Genomic DNA, 20,356 nt, shown 5'->3' with positions numbered 1-20,356 from the left:
AAAGAGCATACTTGGGTCTGACAAGATAGCATCTGTCTTGGGTACAAACTGGTCACAGCGTAGTCCATGGTAGCCCTCCTTACACCTGTGAGAGAGACAAGTGGAAGATTACAAGTAGGACAAAGCAAGCAATACAAGTAACAAAGTACATCATGAACTATCAGCTGAACAGACTTTCAGATAAGGCGACTTAAAAACACGAGACCTAGACTGAGAAGAGGGTGGATGGTTAAAAAAAAAAAAAAGCAGAGTGCTCACTGAGGACTGAGGTGGTGCAGGGAGATACACAGAAACTGTCAAGAGGGGTGGAGTGAGAAGAAAGAGAAGAAGGGAAAGATAGTTGGGCAGGCCTAAGCAGCGCCTGCAGCCTCGCTGATAGCACATGACTGACAGGAATGCCAGGTCCCAGTGGAAGAAATGGGTACTGGGATGGAGAGTACTTGGCGTGGTGCAGAAGACGCATGATCTACAGTGAAAGGGAAGATGCCATAGTTGGAAAACTCATATAAACAAAGTCCTGGCACAGTCCACATATTTGCCTTCATCATCAAATAAATATCCCTGCACATTTGATGCTTCCATATCCCCCAGCAACTGTCATAAATATACCCGCTGGAATTATGACATTTGAAGTCTGGACTGTATATGTTGCAATATTTTAGAAATATCCTTCAACACTCGCACAAAAATACAGGTCAGAAATATAAAGTTTAGAGCTATTCCTTAGGACAGTTCTGTTTCTCAAAGAGGACTTAGGCATTTTTTATTTATATTTTCAATAGCAGTCATACTGTGAGCACTTTCAGTAGGCTGATCCATGTCCCTGCTCACAGACAGCTTTGGGGAGACAATTGGGGGATTTGCTTTGATGTGTCTCTTTCAACATAAACTGGTACATAAGTGAATGATGTGTCAGAGCTGTCTATAGCGTCCATCGGTCGATGGTAAACTGGGGGGATTTGCACTCACACGTTGTCCATCAAAATCTGTCTGCCACATTTCCACTGTCACAGATGCTACATTCACTATAATGTATTCGATGGGTGACAGGCAGAAGTGGACTGTTCAGTCTCACTCAGCTCAGCTTGACCTGATAGCTTGAAGAAAAATAAAACACATGCAGCCAACAACAAGTCAGCTATGTAAAACAAATTGAGCAGTGGCGGAGATAACACGCTGTTGGTTAAGGCTGGGATCAGAGTGAAAAATGTGATAGATTGTCATCTTTGGTTTTTTTTTCATTGCAAGCTGCAGTTTCAGCTCCATTTGCTCAGTCTCTCTCAGCTCAACATGTGCTGTTTGTTATCTCTCCTGTTTACTCTATAAGCTGTGTAGAACTGCACAACTGGTGACAAATAAATCGAATACACAATCCTCTAATTTCATGCTGAGTCAAAACCAATGGCAGTGCTAATTTCTCTTAGTTCTTCTTAGACACGGACACAATCATTTGACGGACTGTCAAAAAAAACACCTTCTATTGGACAAGTGAAGTATGTAAGATTTTAAATGCGACTGTGCTTGTGAGTAAGTTTGAAACCTGAGTGCCTGTCAGGCTGCAGGGCGTGACCATTGAAATAGTCATTTTGTGTTATGTGGCAGTAAAAATCTCTCTAACTGCACCTTTAAATAGAGGGAATTATTACAGTTCAACTGATGTGTGAAAAATACCTCGGAATTAAACCCTCTAAATCTTAAACCTCAAACTCTTTGTGTCATTTCATTTGGAAAGTAATAACCAAAACACACAAAAACCTCTACAGTTCTCTGCTCAGACAGGCAAAGGCGGGGATAAAGAACTTGATTCTCCGCTGTCATTTACTCTCCCACAGCCAGACTTCTCCCTCTTCATCAGCCTGGGAAAAAAGCAGGATACTCTGAAAAAACCTCCACTATTCTCCAAACACTCTGTCTTCTTTTCATGGGCACATGCAAAGGATTATGCATCGCTCTGATGTTCTATGGAGTAGCAAACATAGCTACCAACAGACTATATTTGTGCAGAATGCTCACAAACATGAAAATATTTCAGACCATTATACCAAACTGAAAAAATAATAAAAATACAGAAATACTTTTGGTCTTGCTTTTAGTGCTTCCTGGAATATGTGGGGGGAATGATTATTAGTAACTTGTTAACTAAAGAGAAAATAAACAAATTTAAAGAATTTTTGATTATTAGAAATTAAAATTGAGATGACAATTATTTTTAAGACAGAGTATGTGTAGGGTTAAGGTAAAAAAAAGAAAAAAAGAAAAAAAAAGAAAGAATAAGCCAAACGATTAGTACTACCTAGTGGTTTTAATTAAAACCATTAAACCACAGCGTGTATTTAATGTTATGGCTGATGCATTAATGTGAAACAGAACATCCATTTACAAGTTGTCATTAATCACCACTGAAAGAATCCATTAAATATATAAATAAATATATAATAATGTTTTAGAGTGAAATGAAATATGCAAAAGAACATGCCATATGACGCATGACGGACCAATCCAAATGACTAATGCAAAGATATTGGATTAATTGGCAAATGAAAATTGATTTTTGTGTGTGAAGAATCAAAGGCTTCACAGACAGTATTCAGACAGGTGAGAACTTAAAACTGCATTTTTGCATTAACATTTTGTTAGAAAACGTGTCAAGTTCATTTCACGGAAAACAGGCCACCTTTAGCTGTGACTTGCTGCACACTTTCTGGGTTGCCAGGTAGACACTTAGCACATCCTCTGTTCTTTGTTGAAAGCTGAATTCTTGATTGTATGCAAAATACATGCATTTCCTCTTTTTATGTCAGATTGTCGACCTCAGCCAATGATGTAGCGCAAAACTAATGGAGGCACCTGAGGCAGCCAGTCAGATTTCAAGGGTAAAGTGTCCCTCCCCTCCCATCGCTTGGCTCTGTTTTACACACACTTTCTCTCTCTGGGTGTGAGCTGAGACGTCTTGTTAGTATTCTGAATCACAGACCCAAAGGCAAAATGCCTGTCTGGCTATCTGTTTACGTCTGGACCTGCTTTCTGTTTGTCTATATCTCCAACTCTCTCCCTCTTCTTTGTAGCACTGCGAAACAAGCTCAGCCATCCTTCAATGAGATGCAAACAATGCTCAGTAAATGTGCTTGTGTGAACATGGCGTCAAATGCCTGAATGGATGACAAACAATATAAGATAATGACTTGCTTTGAGCATGTGTTTGGGTGTGTATATTCAGCAACACGGGTAGGCAAGAGCTCGCATGTATGTGCGTGCACATTGGTGTGTTTTGTATAAAAGGGGGAAAGATCTAAAAATGAACCCAGATGTGTGTGTGTGTGTGTGTGTGTGTATGGTTTGGGGCACATATGACAGATTTCTTCTCGTATGTGTTTATATCCTGCAGTTACTGTGTGTGTGTGTGTGTGTGTGTGAACAGCAGCTATAGACCCAGAGCATGTTTCCCCCCACTGCTCCAGAGCTGTCTGCGACTACCCAGCTGCTTTTAACACATGTTCCAGTCAAAGAGAAAACACACCTCTGAGTCTGGAAGAAGACAGAGGGGTGGGGAGAGCTGCCTCATAACTAAAACTGCCTGTTAATTAGCGTGGTGAAAAATGGAAGATCGTTCAAGTGCAAAGGGAGGGAAAAGAGCTTCAAGGAGGAGCAAAAGGACGGGAATGTCATTATGTCAACCAAACTTTGTATTTCCCTTTCTGTGCACGTTTTCATTCATTAAGCTATGCTAAGCTAAAAGCTAGCTGTAGCTTCACCTTTACTGCACAGACATGAGAACGGCATCAGTTTTTTTTCATTTAACTCCCAGCATGAAATCAAATAAACATATTCCCAAAAATATTGTTTTTATCCACTCCAGCCTTTATATCAACTGTATTCAAAGGTTAGACCCCCCTATTTTAACTACTTTATTGATCCTTGTGAGGAAATATAGGACACACGCTAGGGCAAATTCAACGTGAACACGAGGAGCTGAAAACTAGACAAGCAACCCTGGGATCAGTGGACTACCTGCAGTAATTCCTAAGCAACAGCCACCAAAGAAATATTAAACGGGCTGGATTGTGAGACTGTTACTCCACTGAGGAATTTAGTTTTTCACATTTCACAGTCATCCATCCAGAAGCATCTGATAAAGAGGTCGTCCATAATCTATATTGTTTGTTAAGGGTCACAGGGATTCTAGAGCAGATCCGACCTGACATTGCACATGAGCCGGACTACATCCTGGACACATTGCTAGTCTACTGCAGGCTCTCACGTAAAAGAGCGAGTCGCTTATTAATCAAACTGTATGTGTGTGGATTGTGGGAGGAAAGTGGAGCACTCTGAGAAAACCCACGTAGGCACAGCGAGAACAAGACCATACAGAAACAGGAACCCGGCAAGCACTCTACATTGCTGAAGTATTTCCAGTTTATATTACTTTTACTTCCATTGCACTACAATTCATGAGTAAAAATTTTACATTTTAATCCATTTACCCCCTTTTCTTTATTACTGATTATTTTGAGTCTGTTTGTGGTCACTGTACATTTGTTTGCTGATGTTTTGTATCTCTTTGTGTTGGCCCTGACGTCCAGGCTGTAAGCCGGCTCTTGCCCGTTGACAGCTGGCATAGGCTCCGGCCCCTACGTGACCCTACAAAGGATAAGCAGTTACAAATAATGACTGGTGGTTTTGTGTCTGTCTTTTTAGTTGTTGTTTCACATGTCTTTGGTCATTTGATGCAGTGACCATGTCCTACTTTTTGGGTGTTTGTACAGAACCTCTTTTAGATAGGTTTAGATGATGGTTGATACTTTTTGAGTTGTTTTGCATTACTCTGTGGTTCTTTTGTTTCTTTTAGCGGAGCTCTAAAGAAATTTAAACAGCAACTGCAGAGGCTCTGGTCCATGAGCACCTAGTGGGCCTGATCAGTAATCCATTCATGGTCTTCATGCAAAATATAATAAACTATTATATGATGGTGTATTATTATGGATAAATGACCTAATTGGCTAAAAGTGAACTCCACATTTGCCAGCTGCTGTTTTGTTCTACATCAAGTTGTTACAGAAACAGACATATTTGGTTATAACTTTTTCTGAATTAGTATTAATACATTTTCCTTTTACTGGTGTCAAACTAATCATGAACTAGAGTTCCTTATTTTATCTACAATATAAAATTAAATGGTTTGTTTTTTAGTGGAGTACTTTTATATGAATTCAGAGCATGTACTTAGTAGCGTAGTTTAACTTCCACTATACAGTATATACATTACTCTCCAAAAGTATTGGAACGGCAAGGGTAATACATTTATGTTTCCAGTACAGAGAAGACATGTGGGTTGAAAATTAATAGATTTGGTGAAAGTTATATGTGGATCTCATACAGCCACGATGACCATTGTGCCCGCAGTAGATCTAGTAGTTTTCTCAACTCCAATTTCTTCATGTTCAGCAACTCACATAAAGTGAAATGTGCATTTCACGGATATATTTTGGATAGTTTTTGGTTTTCATGGTAACAGTTGTGGTTCTAGGGGGTGGCCCAGGGGGACCATGGCCAAAGTATTCCTCTCATTACTCCATAATCAATCCATGTTTCCTCTGACCTGTTATCTGAACCAGTTGGGTCCAAATTTCGGCCAGTCAAATAATGGTGATTAATCACAGTAAATTGTCTACTCAATTACTTAATTAATTTAAACTGATTCACAGCTCTTATTTAAGGGCAATAATTCTGAAATTTGGCATCCCCTACATTATATTATATTAGCATGTCTGTAGTACTTAAAAAATAGGTAAACATAGTCGCAGCCTCACCATAAATATGAAAAGCTCTCAAACTAAATATGTGGATTTATCTGGGTGCAAAAATGAATCACTTTTCATGCACTGCATTGAAACCACTTGGAAATACAAGTGAAAAGAGGAAGAAACACTGCACACTACTATAACTTGGCACTCGATCTAATCCATGCATGATGATTGGGAAGGTAACAGAAAGCATCTACAAATAATTTGAAACAGATAATATTGGCCTGAATCTGTTTTCTCCTAATTACCTGATTTCTTGGAAACGACATTCTCCAGTCTCACTATCAAAGGCAATCATTATTTGGCAGCAGGGGTTCCTGCCACACACAACAGACACATTTATCACACTGCACCAAGCCTTTTGAATCTCTGCCACATTTCATATGGCACACCACTGGGTCCAGTTGATACCATTAAATATTAGTGATTTGGGCGTTACCCCTAATTTTCATAACGTGACCTCTACAGTCATGCATAATAAAAATCAAGATTTGCATTTGTATGGCCAGCACAGATGGTGCTATGCTAATTAAAATAATAATAATTATTTCTTGAAATTTCATTCACCATGAAAGGTTGGTGCACACCACGGTATTTGTTTATTGTTGAATACTTAAGTATGTGATATACAAGTGTATAAATGCAGCATATGAAGAGACTGAGGGCACTCATGCGATTTAGGCTGCAATTTTTTAACACTGGGAAAAGTTAGAATGACAGAATTCAATTTTTCTATGAGCAGACAAAAATCAGACTTCCTGTAATATGAAAAACACACATCATTCCCATCACACACACACGCGCGCACACACACACGCTTACACATGCACACAGTCATCCCTGCTTCACTTTCAATATCAAAGCCTAATCAGTGGCTGACACTTCTCTCATTGTTATTGATGGGCTGCAAGAGAAGAATAGGCTATGAGTTGGCTGCAATCTGCCCAGATTGTTCACTGGTTAAATAAACACAATACAAGGCCAAAAAGCTTCAAATAAAGACAGTCTTCTCCCTTTATCGCATAAGCCATACATATTCCTATCTGTCTTTTGCAGCAGTGCACCGAGGAAGGTGGGGCGGACAAGATTTATACCTTGAGTGAATTTGATGGATGTCTATCACTACTTGTGAGGTGTTTACATACAAGAGTGATATGGAGCTGCCAGGATAAGTCTTTATTCAAAAGTTAAACGCTAAACAGAGAAGAAGCGAAAAAGAGGTAAAGCTTGAAGAATAGCTGGCACAGACGAGCTAAAGTAGCTGAGAATATGAGGATGTACACAGAACATGTACATTGCTGGTAAATAATTGATGTCAATTAAGAAGAATTATTTACAATGATTAAAAAGACAGAGCATGAGGTGTTTCATTCATTAAGGATATGAAAAGTATGACATGATGTTATATTGTGATTCAAATATAGAATGTCAGTCAAACAACTGTGGACTCAGATACTGTGCATGCAGAGACAACTACAGTTAATTAGAGCTTTGCTAGAGTTCTGACTAATGAGCCACTTAACAGTTGCAGCAAATACATGGTGAATAAAGGTACGGTAACGATTATACTGTCCTCATTTCTGTTATAAAATGTCATTTTTTAAAGATCTTTTCCTGAATATATTTACCATCACATAAACAGTGTTTACAGTATGTTGTATTTTCTTGAGCTGCACCCTGCTATAATTGCTGTTGAAATGTCCCCATTTTTCTGCAGGCACCATTACACTTCCATCAGCAAAGTCAGCTAATAAAGCTAATGCTGCCATTTCATTCATCAAGATAAACACATGCTTACACAGTCTCACGATCAAATGTCATCTGAACTAACTAGCAAAATAAAATATTTCAACAGGCGCATGACATAAAGAGCAACAGAGTACACGCCATGCCCTATCTTCAGAGCTCCAAGAAGTCATTAAGCTCTTGGAGGATGAAGATGTCCCAGCATGTTTCCCTTGCACATCAGCACAGCTGAATGTGAAACTGGGAGCTGGCACTGTATCACACAGGAGTGCATACTACATCATCACGGAGCTCCCAAGCTGCGAGTCTGTAACAGGTGCTGTTTCAAAGGACTAGAGATAACAGAGGGGAATAAAAGGGTGAGGGGAGACGGACACAGTGAGAGAGTGGGGTGCTGCTGAAGGGGATGTATTCCTCTTCATCTTCAGAGATTTCTTTTTGCCTTCTCCCTCTGGATGTGCATATGGATGTGTGTGCACATGTGCATGTGCACACACAAAAACTGGCAGACTGCAAAATTCTATTCTGGTTTTGAAGAGAATAATACTTTAAGCTACGCTCTTGAAGAATAAGGATGAGTTTTACCAGCAGTCCACATAGGTTAAATATTCATAAGATTTGCACTTCTAACCTGGTATAATACCAGACATCTGTCCTGTGTAGTATTAACCCCTGCATTTAACCTTCTTTTGGAAAATTTCAGCATTTGGTCTTTCACACCCTGTTGTTTTTAATTTAGAAGTTTGAAATAATTACACTTTAGTACATCTATACCTGATTAAAGGATTACAAATAAAAAATAGATTATTTCTGCTATTTGGAGCAAAATATCCTTAATTCTAATGTAGATTTCTAATGTCTTCTGTCTTCTTATGTGTAAATATAAGTAAAAAAGCACGGCAAACAAAGCACACAGCAGGGAGATGATGTCATCATCTAACAAGTCTAGTAATGTTTCTCATGTGGCTTGTTTGCATGAAACTTACTAAATATGATCAATTAATGTATTCTGTGCCGGGCTTGGGATCGGCACTGCACGGCTGGGGATGGGGATGCGGAGGCATCTTAGGGGTTCAGTGTCTTGCCCAAGGACACTTTGACATGTGGTCAGGAAGAGCGGGGCGCAAACCTCCCACCCTATGGTCCGTAGGTGACCACTCTACCAACTGAGCCACTGCCACCTCAGCTAAAAAATTGGTGACAAATTTTTCCAATTTCCAGAAATTAAAATATGATTTTCATGTCGTACTTCATTATGGTATGGTATGCCACTAACTAAAATATATATAAAAAAAGCATTTATTTCTCTCTGTTAACAGAGGATTTTCACTGTATTTTTTAGTTTTAGTAACATGGGATTTGTAAGCTAATTAAAGTCATAATTACCTGAGTATTTTGACTAAGATTTGAAAATGAAATGAAGATGAAAGCCATAAAAACAATATCTATCTGAATTACCAGATACATTTTTGTGACTTTTATTATGCATTAGACTTCTCCTTTTGCGAGCAACAGCCAGTGCCAGACAGCCACAGCACAGATTGTTGGCTGCCACCACTGTGATGCAGTACATTACAAATTTAGCAGGGGTGTTTGAACTGTACCTTGAGAGGACATAATGTGATTATTAAACAGTAATAAAGAAAGATGGCATGAGAGAGGGAAAAAAACCCACTAGAGTCTCTGCTTGTCAATGAGGTGTGTAAAAGCTTATCATCCAGCTCTTTTAGGACCGATGCCAATGAAAAAGTAATTAGATTCATCAGTGTTGTGCTGGATCGCTGACAACAGATTAAAAAATAACTCATTACTTGTAAGCAATTGAGTTCAATTTTTATTTGTGAACTGCCTGTTTGACTCAACTTTACCAAAGGTGCCAAGAACTTGTACTAGGCACTTGCAGATTATATCACCAACAGCAGCAGGAGTGTTCTTAATAATTTACCTCTTTCTGGTGATGGGAAGGTGAAGACGTACTTTACATGTATGTAATATCTTAGTCTTGACACATTGTATAAAAGGGGCCTTTGACTTTTAGCTGGTGATCCTTCCAGAGTAGCCCAGATCACTTGCATATATGTTTTATAGAGGAAACATGACCTGAGTGCACTGACTGGTTTTGCGAGGTGCATGTAAAGAGAGTTTTTTAAATTCATTTGCTTTGCGTGCTTTTAAATATAAATAAGGGACAACTCACCTTGCTAAAAGATTGTTCTAAAATCTATGAATATAATTCTAACAAACAGAGAGTCAAAAAATGTTTTTCCTTTGTACAAACACATAATTGTGCTCATTTTTTGCTTATGCAATCTCTGCCATCCTGTCAGGCTTTATTAAACAGTTTCTTTTAATGAGAAGACTAATATTGCAAAAAACCGAGAAGAACTGACCTTTATCTATACAAGTGATTCAGTTTGTAAATAAGCACTGCATTAAATGCAGACATCTCCTGAATATCATAGGGTGAGAGGGATGTTTTGCTGTAAACTAGCAATTTAGTCTTAAAAGAGAAGCCACTGCCATTAAAACATGATTATACTGTGATTATAGAATGAGAAACTGTGGGGTGGGAAACTTGACTAACACTTGACACAAAGTATCAACATTTCTCAGAACACTGTCATTATCTGTTTTCTCAGGAGCAAAACATCAACCTCCCACATCTCACCTTATTTTTGAATTTATCTTTGCTTTATGCGAGGCTCACAGCAGCACGCAGTTGGCCTATTTTATAATTCTTTACACAAATATATAGAGTGTTGCAGCTCTTGAGTGTTGCAGCTGTAAAATTACAGAAAACATCTTTGGGCTGCAATTTGAGGACATTTGCTTAGGGTGAGAGAAATTGCAGTAGGCATGTTTTCTATTTTATAGACCAATCAACTAAACAGTTAATGGAGAAAGTAATCAGCAGATTAATCACCCATTTGAAATGTTATCACTCAATGAAATAGTCATTGTCAATTTGTCACCAGGACCCAATGTGTTCTAGTAGTTATTGGAAAATAAAAATAGTCAGTTACAGTCTGATGTTAAATTACTTTTACGGCATGTCCAACAATATTTCAGACTGTGTGCACACACGTAACGTTCAAGTACAAACAAGTGTGAAAAAAATACATTTAAAAAACAAAATGAGAAAAGATATTAATAAAATAGCTATACACACATATGGTAAATGTACAGATGCAGCTTTTTGAAGTGTCAGCCGCTGCCGCGTAAATTGGCCACTTACATGGCAGATACTCTTTTTTTGTGCCGCGGCATAGCATGTGATTAGAGTATGTGGTCTGTAGGTGGCGATCTGCTTACATTCATAGTTACAGCACAGTGGTGCATGCGGATATCATAGTCCCTACTATAAAGTAGTATACCAGTAGTACTGTATGCTGTATGGACACCAGAAGGTATTGTGTTAGTGGATATATACAGTATAGTATTTAAGACGCATGAGAGGAGCAAACGTTTCCTAACATAAGTTAAGTTAAGTTTCAAGGCAACTAGTACATTTGAATATACACAAAAATAGGGCTTGTACTCGTTACACATGTTACACATTAAAGTGAGGTGAAAAAAAAGTCAAGATTTCTATCAAAAGAGAATAATTATAAAGTTATACAAAGCCCCCATTTGTAGTTGCTGATGGAAAATGTTCGCCCAGTCAAAGTTAAAACTGGCATTCTCAGTATGACACTTCGTAACTTTTTCGTGTCACTGCATGAACTTATTTAACCAATAGACTGAACATGATTGGCCAACGTGAGGCCATGCTCAACGAGTTTTTACAGTTTTACAGTTTTTACAGCAGAGACGAGTAACAAACACTGATGCCCTGAAGCGGTGCTGCTAACGGACTACGATGTGCCCGATGTTGTGGTTTTCTACACAACCATTAATGATATTAGTTATGCACATCTCCCCACTTCTCGTCTTGCCCTACATAGTACAAATCTGGCTCTGGTTTTTATGCATCTAGGGGATTATTCTGCTCTGTGATGCATAACAGAGTGCAAAAGCCACAACACCACGTGGCTCCAGGTGTTGATCTGTATTCATAACAGGAGCTCATCAAAGAGGTCAAGTGAGGTTAACTTTCTGTGTGCCAAAAGCTGAGCTACAGCTCATTTCTTCCCACATGCAGGCCCATCCAATGTGGACCAGGGCCACCGGACTTCTTTTTTTTAGCATGAAAAAAAAAAAAAAAAAAAATCTGTAAAGGAGGACACTGCCACTTGTGTGTTCAGTGTTTTGGATGCTGCTCACACATATATACCTCCACAACCTTAATTCATTCACGATGATTGCAAGTGCTAATGGAGTCTAAAAGGACCTACAGTCACAAATGTACACACATGAGGTTACACTTACTAAAATGTGAAAACAAACACACACAGAGTTATACAACACAGTCAGGGCAGAGCTTTGTCTGTAGATGAACTGTGTTGAAGCCAAACCCTATAGCTAAGCTACAGTATCAGCTGAAAGATGGATTACGGTCCTCCATAACTACTCTCACACTGAGGTACAATGTAATAAGGTGTGTGTGTGTGTGTGTGTGTCTGTTTCTCTCTGTGTGGGTGTGCTACACAAGAGAGAGCACATCTTAAAGTGACTGGCTGCACATAGCTACTGAGTCTCCTGTGCGTCGAATGAGGTATGTTTACTTCTGCAAGCTGCCTACAAGTGTGAGAGGTTTAAAGGAGTGTGTGCTGACAGACGACTGGAGCAGCTTACATTGCTCTCTAACAGAAACCAAACAGTCGTCTGGGGGGAAAAAGAGATTGCTCCCATTGTGATCAATCTGACTGCCTTAGCCAACCAGCCTCGAATAGATGGTCGCATTTTTTTTACTTGGCAGGCAGATGCCGCATTACACTGTCATACACAATGAATGACATATTAGTCTGGCTTAAGATCTGTCATTAAACTTATAATATGCCTGGTGTTTTTATTATTATGTCTATAGAAAATTTCACAGAACACAACACCGTCTGAATGAAAAGAAAGGAAGACAGAAGTTTATGAGTTCTGAATTCTATTAGTTTGTATGTCACACATGCAGTTATCTAAATAACATTCACAGCAACGAAGGTGCAAGTGGAAAACACTGTCAGCCTAAATGATTGATTGCTGCAGCCAAGTAGTGAGAACTGTGGTTATCACAAAGTGAGACCTTTCAGGAGTGTCAGAGAGGCATAAGAGCTCTACAACAATTTGAAACATCCACAAAAGTGCATTTGAGAAATAAGGAAAGCCTGAAATACAAAACCATACAAGACCTAGTTATACCCATTCATCATCTCTGTAAATGGAGAGTGTAACCAGAAACTTGGACAAAGGTTTGGGCTATGTAACCTCATGTACTAGATAGTATTACAATCAGTTTAGACCTTGAAGTATAATATGAAATCTAATTAACCTGAATCTGGTAAAGTCAGATTTGGTCAAACTTGAGCTAATGCATTTGTCAACTAATTTCACCTTTGAGTGTAAATTGTTATGAAGTTATAAATTTTAAACTTATTAGTACCAAAACTGCTATACTATCTCTCACACTACACGTGCACACAGACAATGGAAATAGCAGCTGTGGAAGCTAGGGATCAAACCACTGACCCAGGAATGGTTGACAGCCTCTCTACCTCCTGAGCCACAGTCGCCACAGTGTATTTTGATATCCCATTTGTAATACTATACATGTAACACAACTATAATATTACCACTCATGCATTCAAACTGTTGCAATTTAGCCGACTTTAAAAGAGGTCAATGTCTCAGCACAGGCAAAATCTGAGCCTGGATATCTAACTGCCTCACAAAACAAATACAGTCCTTAGGCAGAGAGAAAACAAAATCTCTCCTAAAAGATTTAAGGAATGGATTTCACATTTAGAATTGAAAAAAATGAGGCAGCAGAGCAAAGTTATAGCTGGTTTGCTAATTGGAGGAGAATTGAGCTGGTGAAATAACCTCACAGTCTCACTGCAGATGTCAACTCTATAGATTTTCTGTGTGCGAAGAGATCTATATTTACAATACACTCTGTAATACACCAATATTTTATGATTTACCTATTGGTGAGTTTTTCCATGTGGGTAAAGGCTATTTTTAAATTTATGGACAGCTATGAATTGGTATTGATTAAATTCTAATTCAATTCCCCTGTTTTGCTGTTATTGCCAGCAGAAGCTGAGATGTAGCACCTGTCCAGGCAAATGTAGCTGGGGCGCACAAATAGATAACCTTTGTTTCTATAATTACCCTTGATCCCATGCGGCTTGGTCATTGTGCTCTTTTTAACTTGTTGGACCGTATTATTTACATTTATTAGTAGATAAAAAAGAAAAAAGGGAGTAAAAAAATACTGCAGGGAAATTCAGACCATTCCCTTCTCATTTGTTTTACTGTCCAAAGTGCAAAAAAATAAATAAAAAATAAAATCCAAATCATACATCTCTCTGAGGCAAGCAAAGCTCCAAGTATGCAGTTGTCAGCGGATAAGCTTCCACATTTAGCCTTTGGTTAAATTCAGTATATCTATGCACACCACGCTTTAAAATAACACAGAAAAGGATGAACACGAAAGTGATGGGCAAAAAGAAATGAAAATGAAGGCTGGGTGACTGTGAATTATAAGGGAGAAACCGTCAACGTGGAGTGCATCAACGTCAGTCAGGCTCCATCCCCAATGATGGTGGCTAATTAGAATTTCCCATGCTCAACAAATCATGCTGATACGGAGAAACATTTTGCAAGCCAATAGCCATCTGACATGTACTGATAGCAATGTTAACAGAGTCAGCTGTGCTCTTTACGAACATGAAGACTTCAGGTTGGATGTTGTACGTTGTGCTTAGATGCAGCGACAGCTTCTGTCTAGCAGATTGTCCATAGTTAGAAATGACTGATCAAAATAAATCTCAATTCATAGTTGTTATCCACAGTACAGTATTATATAATAAAGATAACTACATTCACATATTTTATACCAATTATTGTCAGCCTGTTTATTGCAAAAAGTCAGTGTACATACAGTATAGCAATTACTATATTTCATCTATATTGGTTTTACTAGTAGAGGTGGAGTCTGCCACTTATGTGCTGCATTTTGATCTTATAACTACAAAATTGCCCTGATGTAAAATACGAGTCCATATGTTGTTTGTGCTCAGTTAATTTGACCGACAGTAACATATTATACAGCACTTTGGTCATCTTGTAATCGAAAAGGAGGAAAGTCAGGGCAGGAAGGAGTTTGAGGTGGATGGATGGGTGGGAAAACTGACTTTCCCATTGCAGTCAGACATTCAATTCCCTTGTAAAACATTGTGTGTTTCACCTGTGATCACTCCACAAAGTTTACCACATTATAGCCATGACCACAATGACCCTGCGATGTGGGGAGAGATTAGAATCATCTATATGGTCATTAAAAGCTTATCTTTTGTTATTTTCTAAATTAATCAACGTTTTTGTTATCTCCATACAGTAATAAAACCAACAATAAACTGCCTCTTTTTATGTGTACTGCTTTTTCATTTTTGCTGTATTAAAAACACATCAGCCAGACGCAGAGCTCTGCTGGCTGACATATTTCTTCATTTAAAAATGTGTGGCGGAGAAATTTTCGAGACAAATGTTGCTCCAAACGCTTTGAACTGGTGTTGAATTCATTGGTGGTTCTACAGTCTGTATGGGAACAGGTGAAAATATTATATATTTATTGTAGCATAAAATTGCATCAAAAAACAAAACAACCATCATGTTGAGTTTTTTGTTTTTCCTGTCTTTTTTCATTTCTGCAGTGAAGTAGGGGCCATGTTAAGGTGACGAGCTGCAGACAGGTCATTTGAAACTACTATTACTACATACATCAGTTTCTCTGTTGCATGTCTAACATATAGTGGCTGCTCAAGCAGTGCACAAGTATTAAATTGCACTTGCTCTAACTATAGGTGTCTCAAAATCAACCCGAACTTTAATCACTGTGCTTGCCCGCCTAGAATAATAGACCTTTCACATTCTGTGTTACTTGATTGCTTTGCTTGGCGGATACCAAAACTTTTTGCCTAAAACAAACTTCAGGATAACAATGCTTCCCCTGATTACCTGCCTTTGCACTTTGGAGTCAGTGAACTCCCGGTTTGATTGCCACGCCCGAGTGTCACAAATGACACCCACATAAAAAGAAATTATTTAGCACCTTGTTCAGCAGCAAAAGCCTTCAACCAATCTGCTACGTTGATATCCGTCCTAAAATATTAATTTCCTTCTTCTCACTAATCCCATCTTTGACCTTAATGTTGCAGACAGTGTTAAATGTTTCAAAAGAGTTGCAAAGCCCTCAGTAATCTACACTGTTGCTCACAGCTTCTTTTTAACTAATCAGTAGCACCGCAGTGAGGTGTGGTAAAAATGTGCGATTGTATAACTCTTGTCAAAGACTCTTGTCAAAGACTGTTCAATAGTGGCACCTTCTTTTAAATAGACATATTATGCACATATTTCTTTTCCAACAGGCTCATCTCACATGTGAGATGCTGCTGTAGCTACTAATTACTTTTGTACGTGCTGGTGATTAGCTTTGCCTGGAGCCCAAAGCTCCTAGTGTGTGTGTGGGTTTGCGTGCATGTACATATGCAAGGATCCTAATCACTTCTGAGGTAATGAAAAAACATAACATCTGCAAAATCAATTTGATTGCACCCAGTAAATAATCAGTTTTCGTGAAGATGAAGAAAAATCAAGGTTTGTTTTCTGCATTCTTGATGTACAACAATGTGTGAATTTGGGATAACTGATCATGCATCTGCTGAATTAACATTTAGGTGGCTCACGATTTCTCACTCTGAAGTGGCAGTGATGATGAGATTACACCATGGAGTGATCAAGGATAACCTTCACTGTTTTATCTTTACAGATCCGCCCGTTTGTCCACATCTCTGGCATCAGCAGCTTCACCTGGAACAGAGCGCTGCCAGATGTCTGAGCTTATTAGCACCAAAGCCATTCCAGAAGAGAAATGTTTTTTCTTCTGCGGCCTGGTTTGAGTTGAGCGTTTACATTTCTCATATATATTACACTGGCAGTGTATTTGTGATGGAGAGGTTTAAATTTAAGGGCAGAGTTGAGCAGATTACGACGCCTGTGTAGGCTAACGTGCTTACTTGGAGGAAAGCCAGAAAATGCTTCTGGTGAAGGAAAATCACTGACATATTTGTTGTGAAATCAAAACTTGATCAAATCCCAGTGAAGCTAACTTAATTTCAGTCCTGTGGTGGTTTGGGTACCAGCTGCTGCTGCAGCTCTGTACGCTAAATAGGAGCAACATGATGGCTTTGCTATTCATTTTGTTCTTCATATGTGCAACTAGATAGAAAAAAACCTTTGAAATCATTTAGATAAAATTTTTTTTGATCTTTGCTTTCCTTTCTTATAGTTTACTGCTGTATGTGGAAAAATAACAAAAACATTTTTTCCTTTTGTCCTAGTCACTTAGGTTAGAGGTCAATTAGAGGCCAGAAAGGTCTAAACTACCTGTTTGATCGCATACAGCACAAACACACTGTTACAAATTCCAATAAAAGAAATCCAAATAGACTTATCTGGGATTTAGGAGGTGTAGTGATGTGTAACCAGAACCGTCAACACCAGTCACAGACACAGCGCATATGAAATTTATGATCTAAAGCTGGAGTCTCGTAAAACGAATGCACCGTTTTGTGCATAGGACAGAGAAATGTCATCACTAGCCAATTATGTGTATAAGCAAAACAATAAAATACCAGAAATTATGAAGAAATAATGTTGAGGGTGTTTTTGAACTGCTAAAGAGTGCCCACAGTGTGCAGACTAGCAATCAGAAAATTGGATTTAAGCTAAGAAAGTATTTCATGGCAAGTGTTCAAGGCCTCACTGGTAGTAAAGTAATAGAAAAAGACTGTCACTGATTTTCACTGAGTGTACCCAACTTGCATGTGTAATGTGTTATTCCTCACATGACAGCTTCTGTTAAACAGGTAAGCAAAATAACAAAGACCGTGTTTTATCAAGGCAATTATCTGAGCAGAACTGTGCCGGCGAATGCATTCCTCTCTTGACTTCGCTTTGATGAAAACAGCAGGAGCCTTCTCACTCCCTCCTTCTTATCGCACTGTCGAGCCAGCTTTCCTGCTCCCACACTGCGCCTGCCAGCAGAAAGGGCACTGCTCGTTAATGCCAGTGAGCTGGAAATGAGTCACAGCACCTTGTCACGTGGACGATCTGTACCCTGGCGGCACCCTCTGCTCACAAACTATAGAACATGGTTTTCCCCGCTTCTTGACATTCAGTGTTGCCATCATTACTTCTGTTCTCATCAAATTGGGGGAAAAGAGCAAGTGCGCACATTAAGTAAGATGTGGTCAATTGGACCATCTCAGTCTGGTTTATTTTGGCCTTCTCGTGCCGTCCAGCCATCAGAATACTCTGGCCTATCCCTCCGTTCTCAGTCATTTGACCTTCCCCACCCACTCACACACCTGTTCCCTGTTTTCTCCTCACTCCTCTTAATACTTCTACCGGCCTACTATACCCACTCCCTGCCAGATTGTTAGTGTGTTGCCGTTCGTGCTGTTCATGCTGTGGAGTCACATTCTCTCCACCTTGGCGGTTACCTGCCTGTGAGCCTGGCCATCATCAGTTCATTTATATAATCGTGAAATATTACCATTATTTAAGCCAGTGTCTTAAATAATAACAATGTCCAAAACTGCAAAAATATAATTTTTTTTCTCCAGAACATCTAAGCTTGTGTTTGTTACAAACAACAGGGAGTCGTGCAACACAACTTTAGCAGTGCGTCGGTGTGGTGAGATTATATAAACATGGATTCTCTCACTGTTGATTTGCTTCAACTGGCTCTCAGTTTTCCAGAGGGGACTTGGGAAATATTCAATATAATGAGGTTATTTTGCACAATGTTCCACTGCTTTGTGTGGAAGATTGAGGTAGTTTTCTAAGTGACTTCACACTGTCACAATAGCATTACAAAAAGGTCCGACCCTGGGAAGAAAATGCTTTGATACTCTTGGATACTACGAGCTAATTAGTAGAATAATAGATTCTAATTAATGAATGGCTACTTACACCATTACAATATACTATGTTTCACCAATGTGGGATTTCTAAAAGTTAATTTGTGGTGAAATGCAGTAATTTAATCTTTTGCTGTTCCCACTTTCCATTCTTTCTACTTCATTAGCTTTGTATTCAGAATCAAGATAAGCACTTGACTTCAGCTGAGTCAATGCACCAAAGCTGTTGTTAAGCACCACTCGAGCAGATATGTATATAGAAGATTACCCAGAAGCAGCTGACGTCACCGAGGTTCAGAACTCCACAAAATGTCTTTTCTAATGTGCAGTGTCTGCTGCACAGCGGTGACAATGTGACACACAGCTGAGGGCAGAACTGGCTATAAGACTGTACAACTCAACAGTTCAGCTGAATATTTCTGGCCATTGTTGATTACTGTAAATTCTCTTGGCTGTGTGTTAGTTTATAAATGCTTTTGCATATACATTTACACCGTTCCCCGCTGTGGGGTCAATATAGTTTGATCTTATATTTGCCTAATAATGTTATATTTACCAAACCCTGATGTTGCCTTGGGCACCAACATTGCTGAAGCCAGGTCTGGCTGAGGGCAAGGTATTTTTAAACAATTTTTAAAATGAATTAATATGTATTTGGCAAGAGAATCTGATCTTGTGAGAGTTCTGCAAACAGGGTCATGGAGATTAGTAGGACCAACACACTCATATTTCATACGTATCTTGAAGATGTGTTGAATTTCCCTGATGCTCCTTAAATAAAAATATGCATTATTTAAATGCTAATGCCAACATGTTAACAAGCTCAAAATGACAATGGTAATATACTGTACCACATCTTACCATCTTAGTTTAGCATTTGCTAATAGCACTGCCTTTAACATACAGTCTGGTAGCAGCAGTAAGGAATCACACTAATCAACGGGCTCTTTTCAGCCCTTACAAGCCCGTAATTATGTTTCAGTAGGCAACCTTCTGCCATGAAGTAGGTTCAGTGATTTCTTATCATGCCATTGAACAGCGAAATCAACTGAGAAGGTTTAGTCGTTTTCTCAGCGGGAACTGTGCCAGGCCCTTCCATCACTGAGCTACAATCTTCTTAGGTTTAGGCATTAAATTGACAAGACTGGATTTAGGCACACAAACACCAGGAATAGTTTTAGAGAAAGTACTGACAGAATATCTACTGTCAGTTTGAAGATGGTCGTGAACCACTTCAAAATCCTCAGCTGTCCACCCCAACGTCCCTTCTCTGTCATTAAAATACATCACCAACACTCACGTCAGCTTCTGTATTACTTACCACAGTGTCTAGATGTTGCATCTCTCACATTTCTGGAGGGTAGAAGACTTAGTACTGAACCATAAATATAGACTGATGTCCCATTTAATGGTCTGATCACAGTCAGTTAGATACAATTGAGGTTTATGGGAAAGTCATTCTTCCATTTTGCAGGTTTGGTCATAAAGGTTTTGGCCTGATGATGGTGCAAGATCAGAAAGTTGGTTTCACCAAAGCTGTTACAATCCATCCTGTGGGAGACACACGTGTCTGTACGAAATGTCATGGAAAACCATCCAATACTGTAGGCACAAAAGTCAAATGTCACTGTGCTGCTATAATAAAAAGGAAAGTCATGAATGTCTACAGAATTTCATCTCAATTCATGCAATTGTTATTGAGATGTTTCAGTCTGGCCCAAGGTAGCAAACCAA

At 39.0% G+C, this 20,356-nt stretch overlaps 1 protein-coding gene across 2 annotated transcripts in view; it reads right to left on the bottom strand.

Moving 5' to 3' along the window:
* nrg3b (neuregulin 3b) overlaps positions 1 to 20,356 on the bottom strand; it is a 174,236-nt gene that overhangs the window by 31,002 nt on the left and 122,878 nt on the right. For both annotated transcript variants that reach the window (XM_067488745.1, XM_067488744.1), the window contains exon 3: positions 12 to 85. In XM_067488745.1, the coding sequence (XP_067344846.1) occupies positions 12 to 85 (74 nt within the window). The remainder of the gene's footprint in view (positions 1 to 11; positions 86 to 20,356) is intronic.

This window comes from Channa argus, chromosome 20 (genome assembly GCF_033026475.1).
Source record: "Channa argus isolate prfri chromosome 20, Channa argus male v1.0, whole genome shotgun sequence".
Lineage (NCBI taxonomy): Eukaryota > Metazoa > Chordata > Actinopteri > Anabantiformes > Channidae > Channa > Channa argus.
This window is presented reverse-complemented; position numbering and strand designations above follow the sequence as displayed.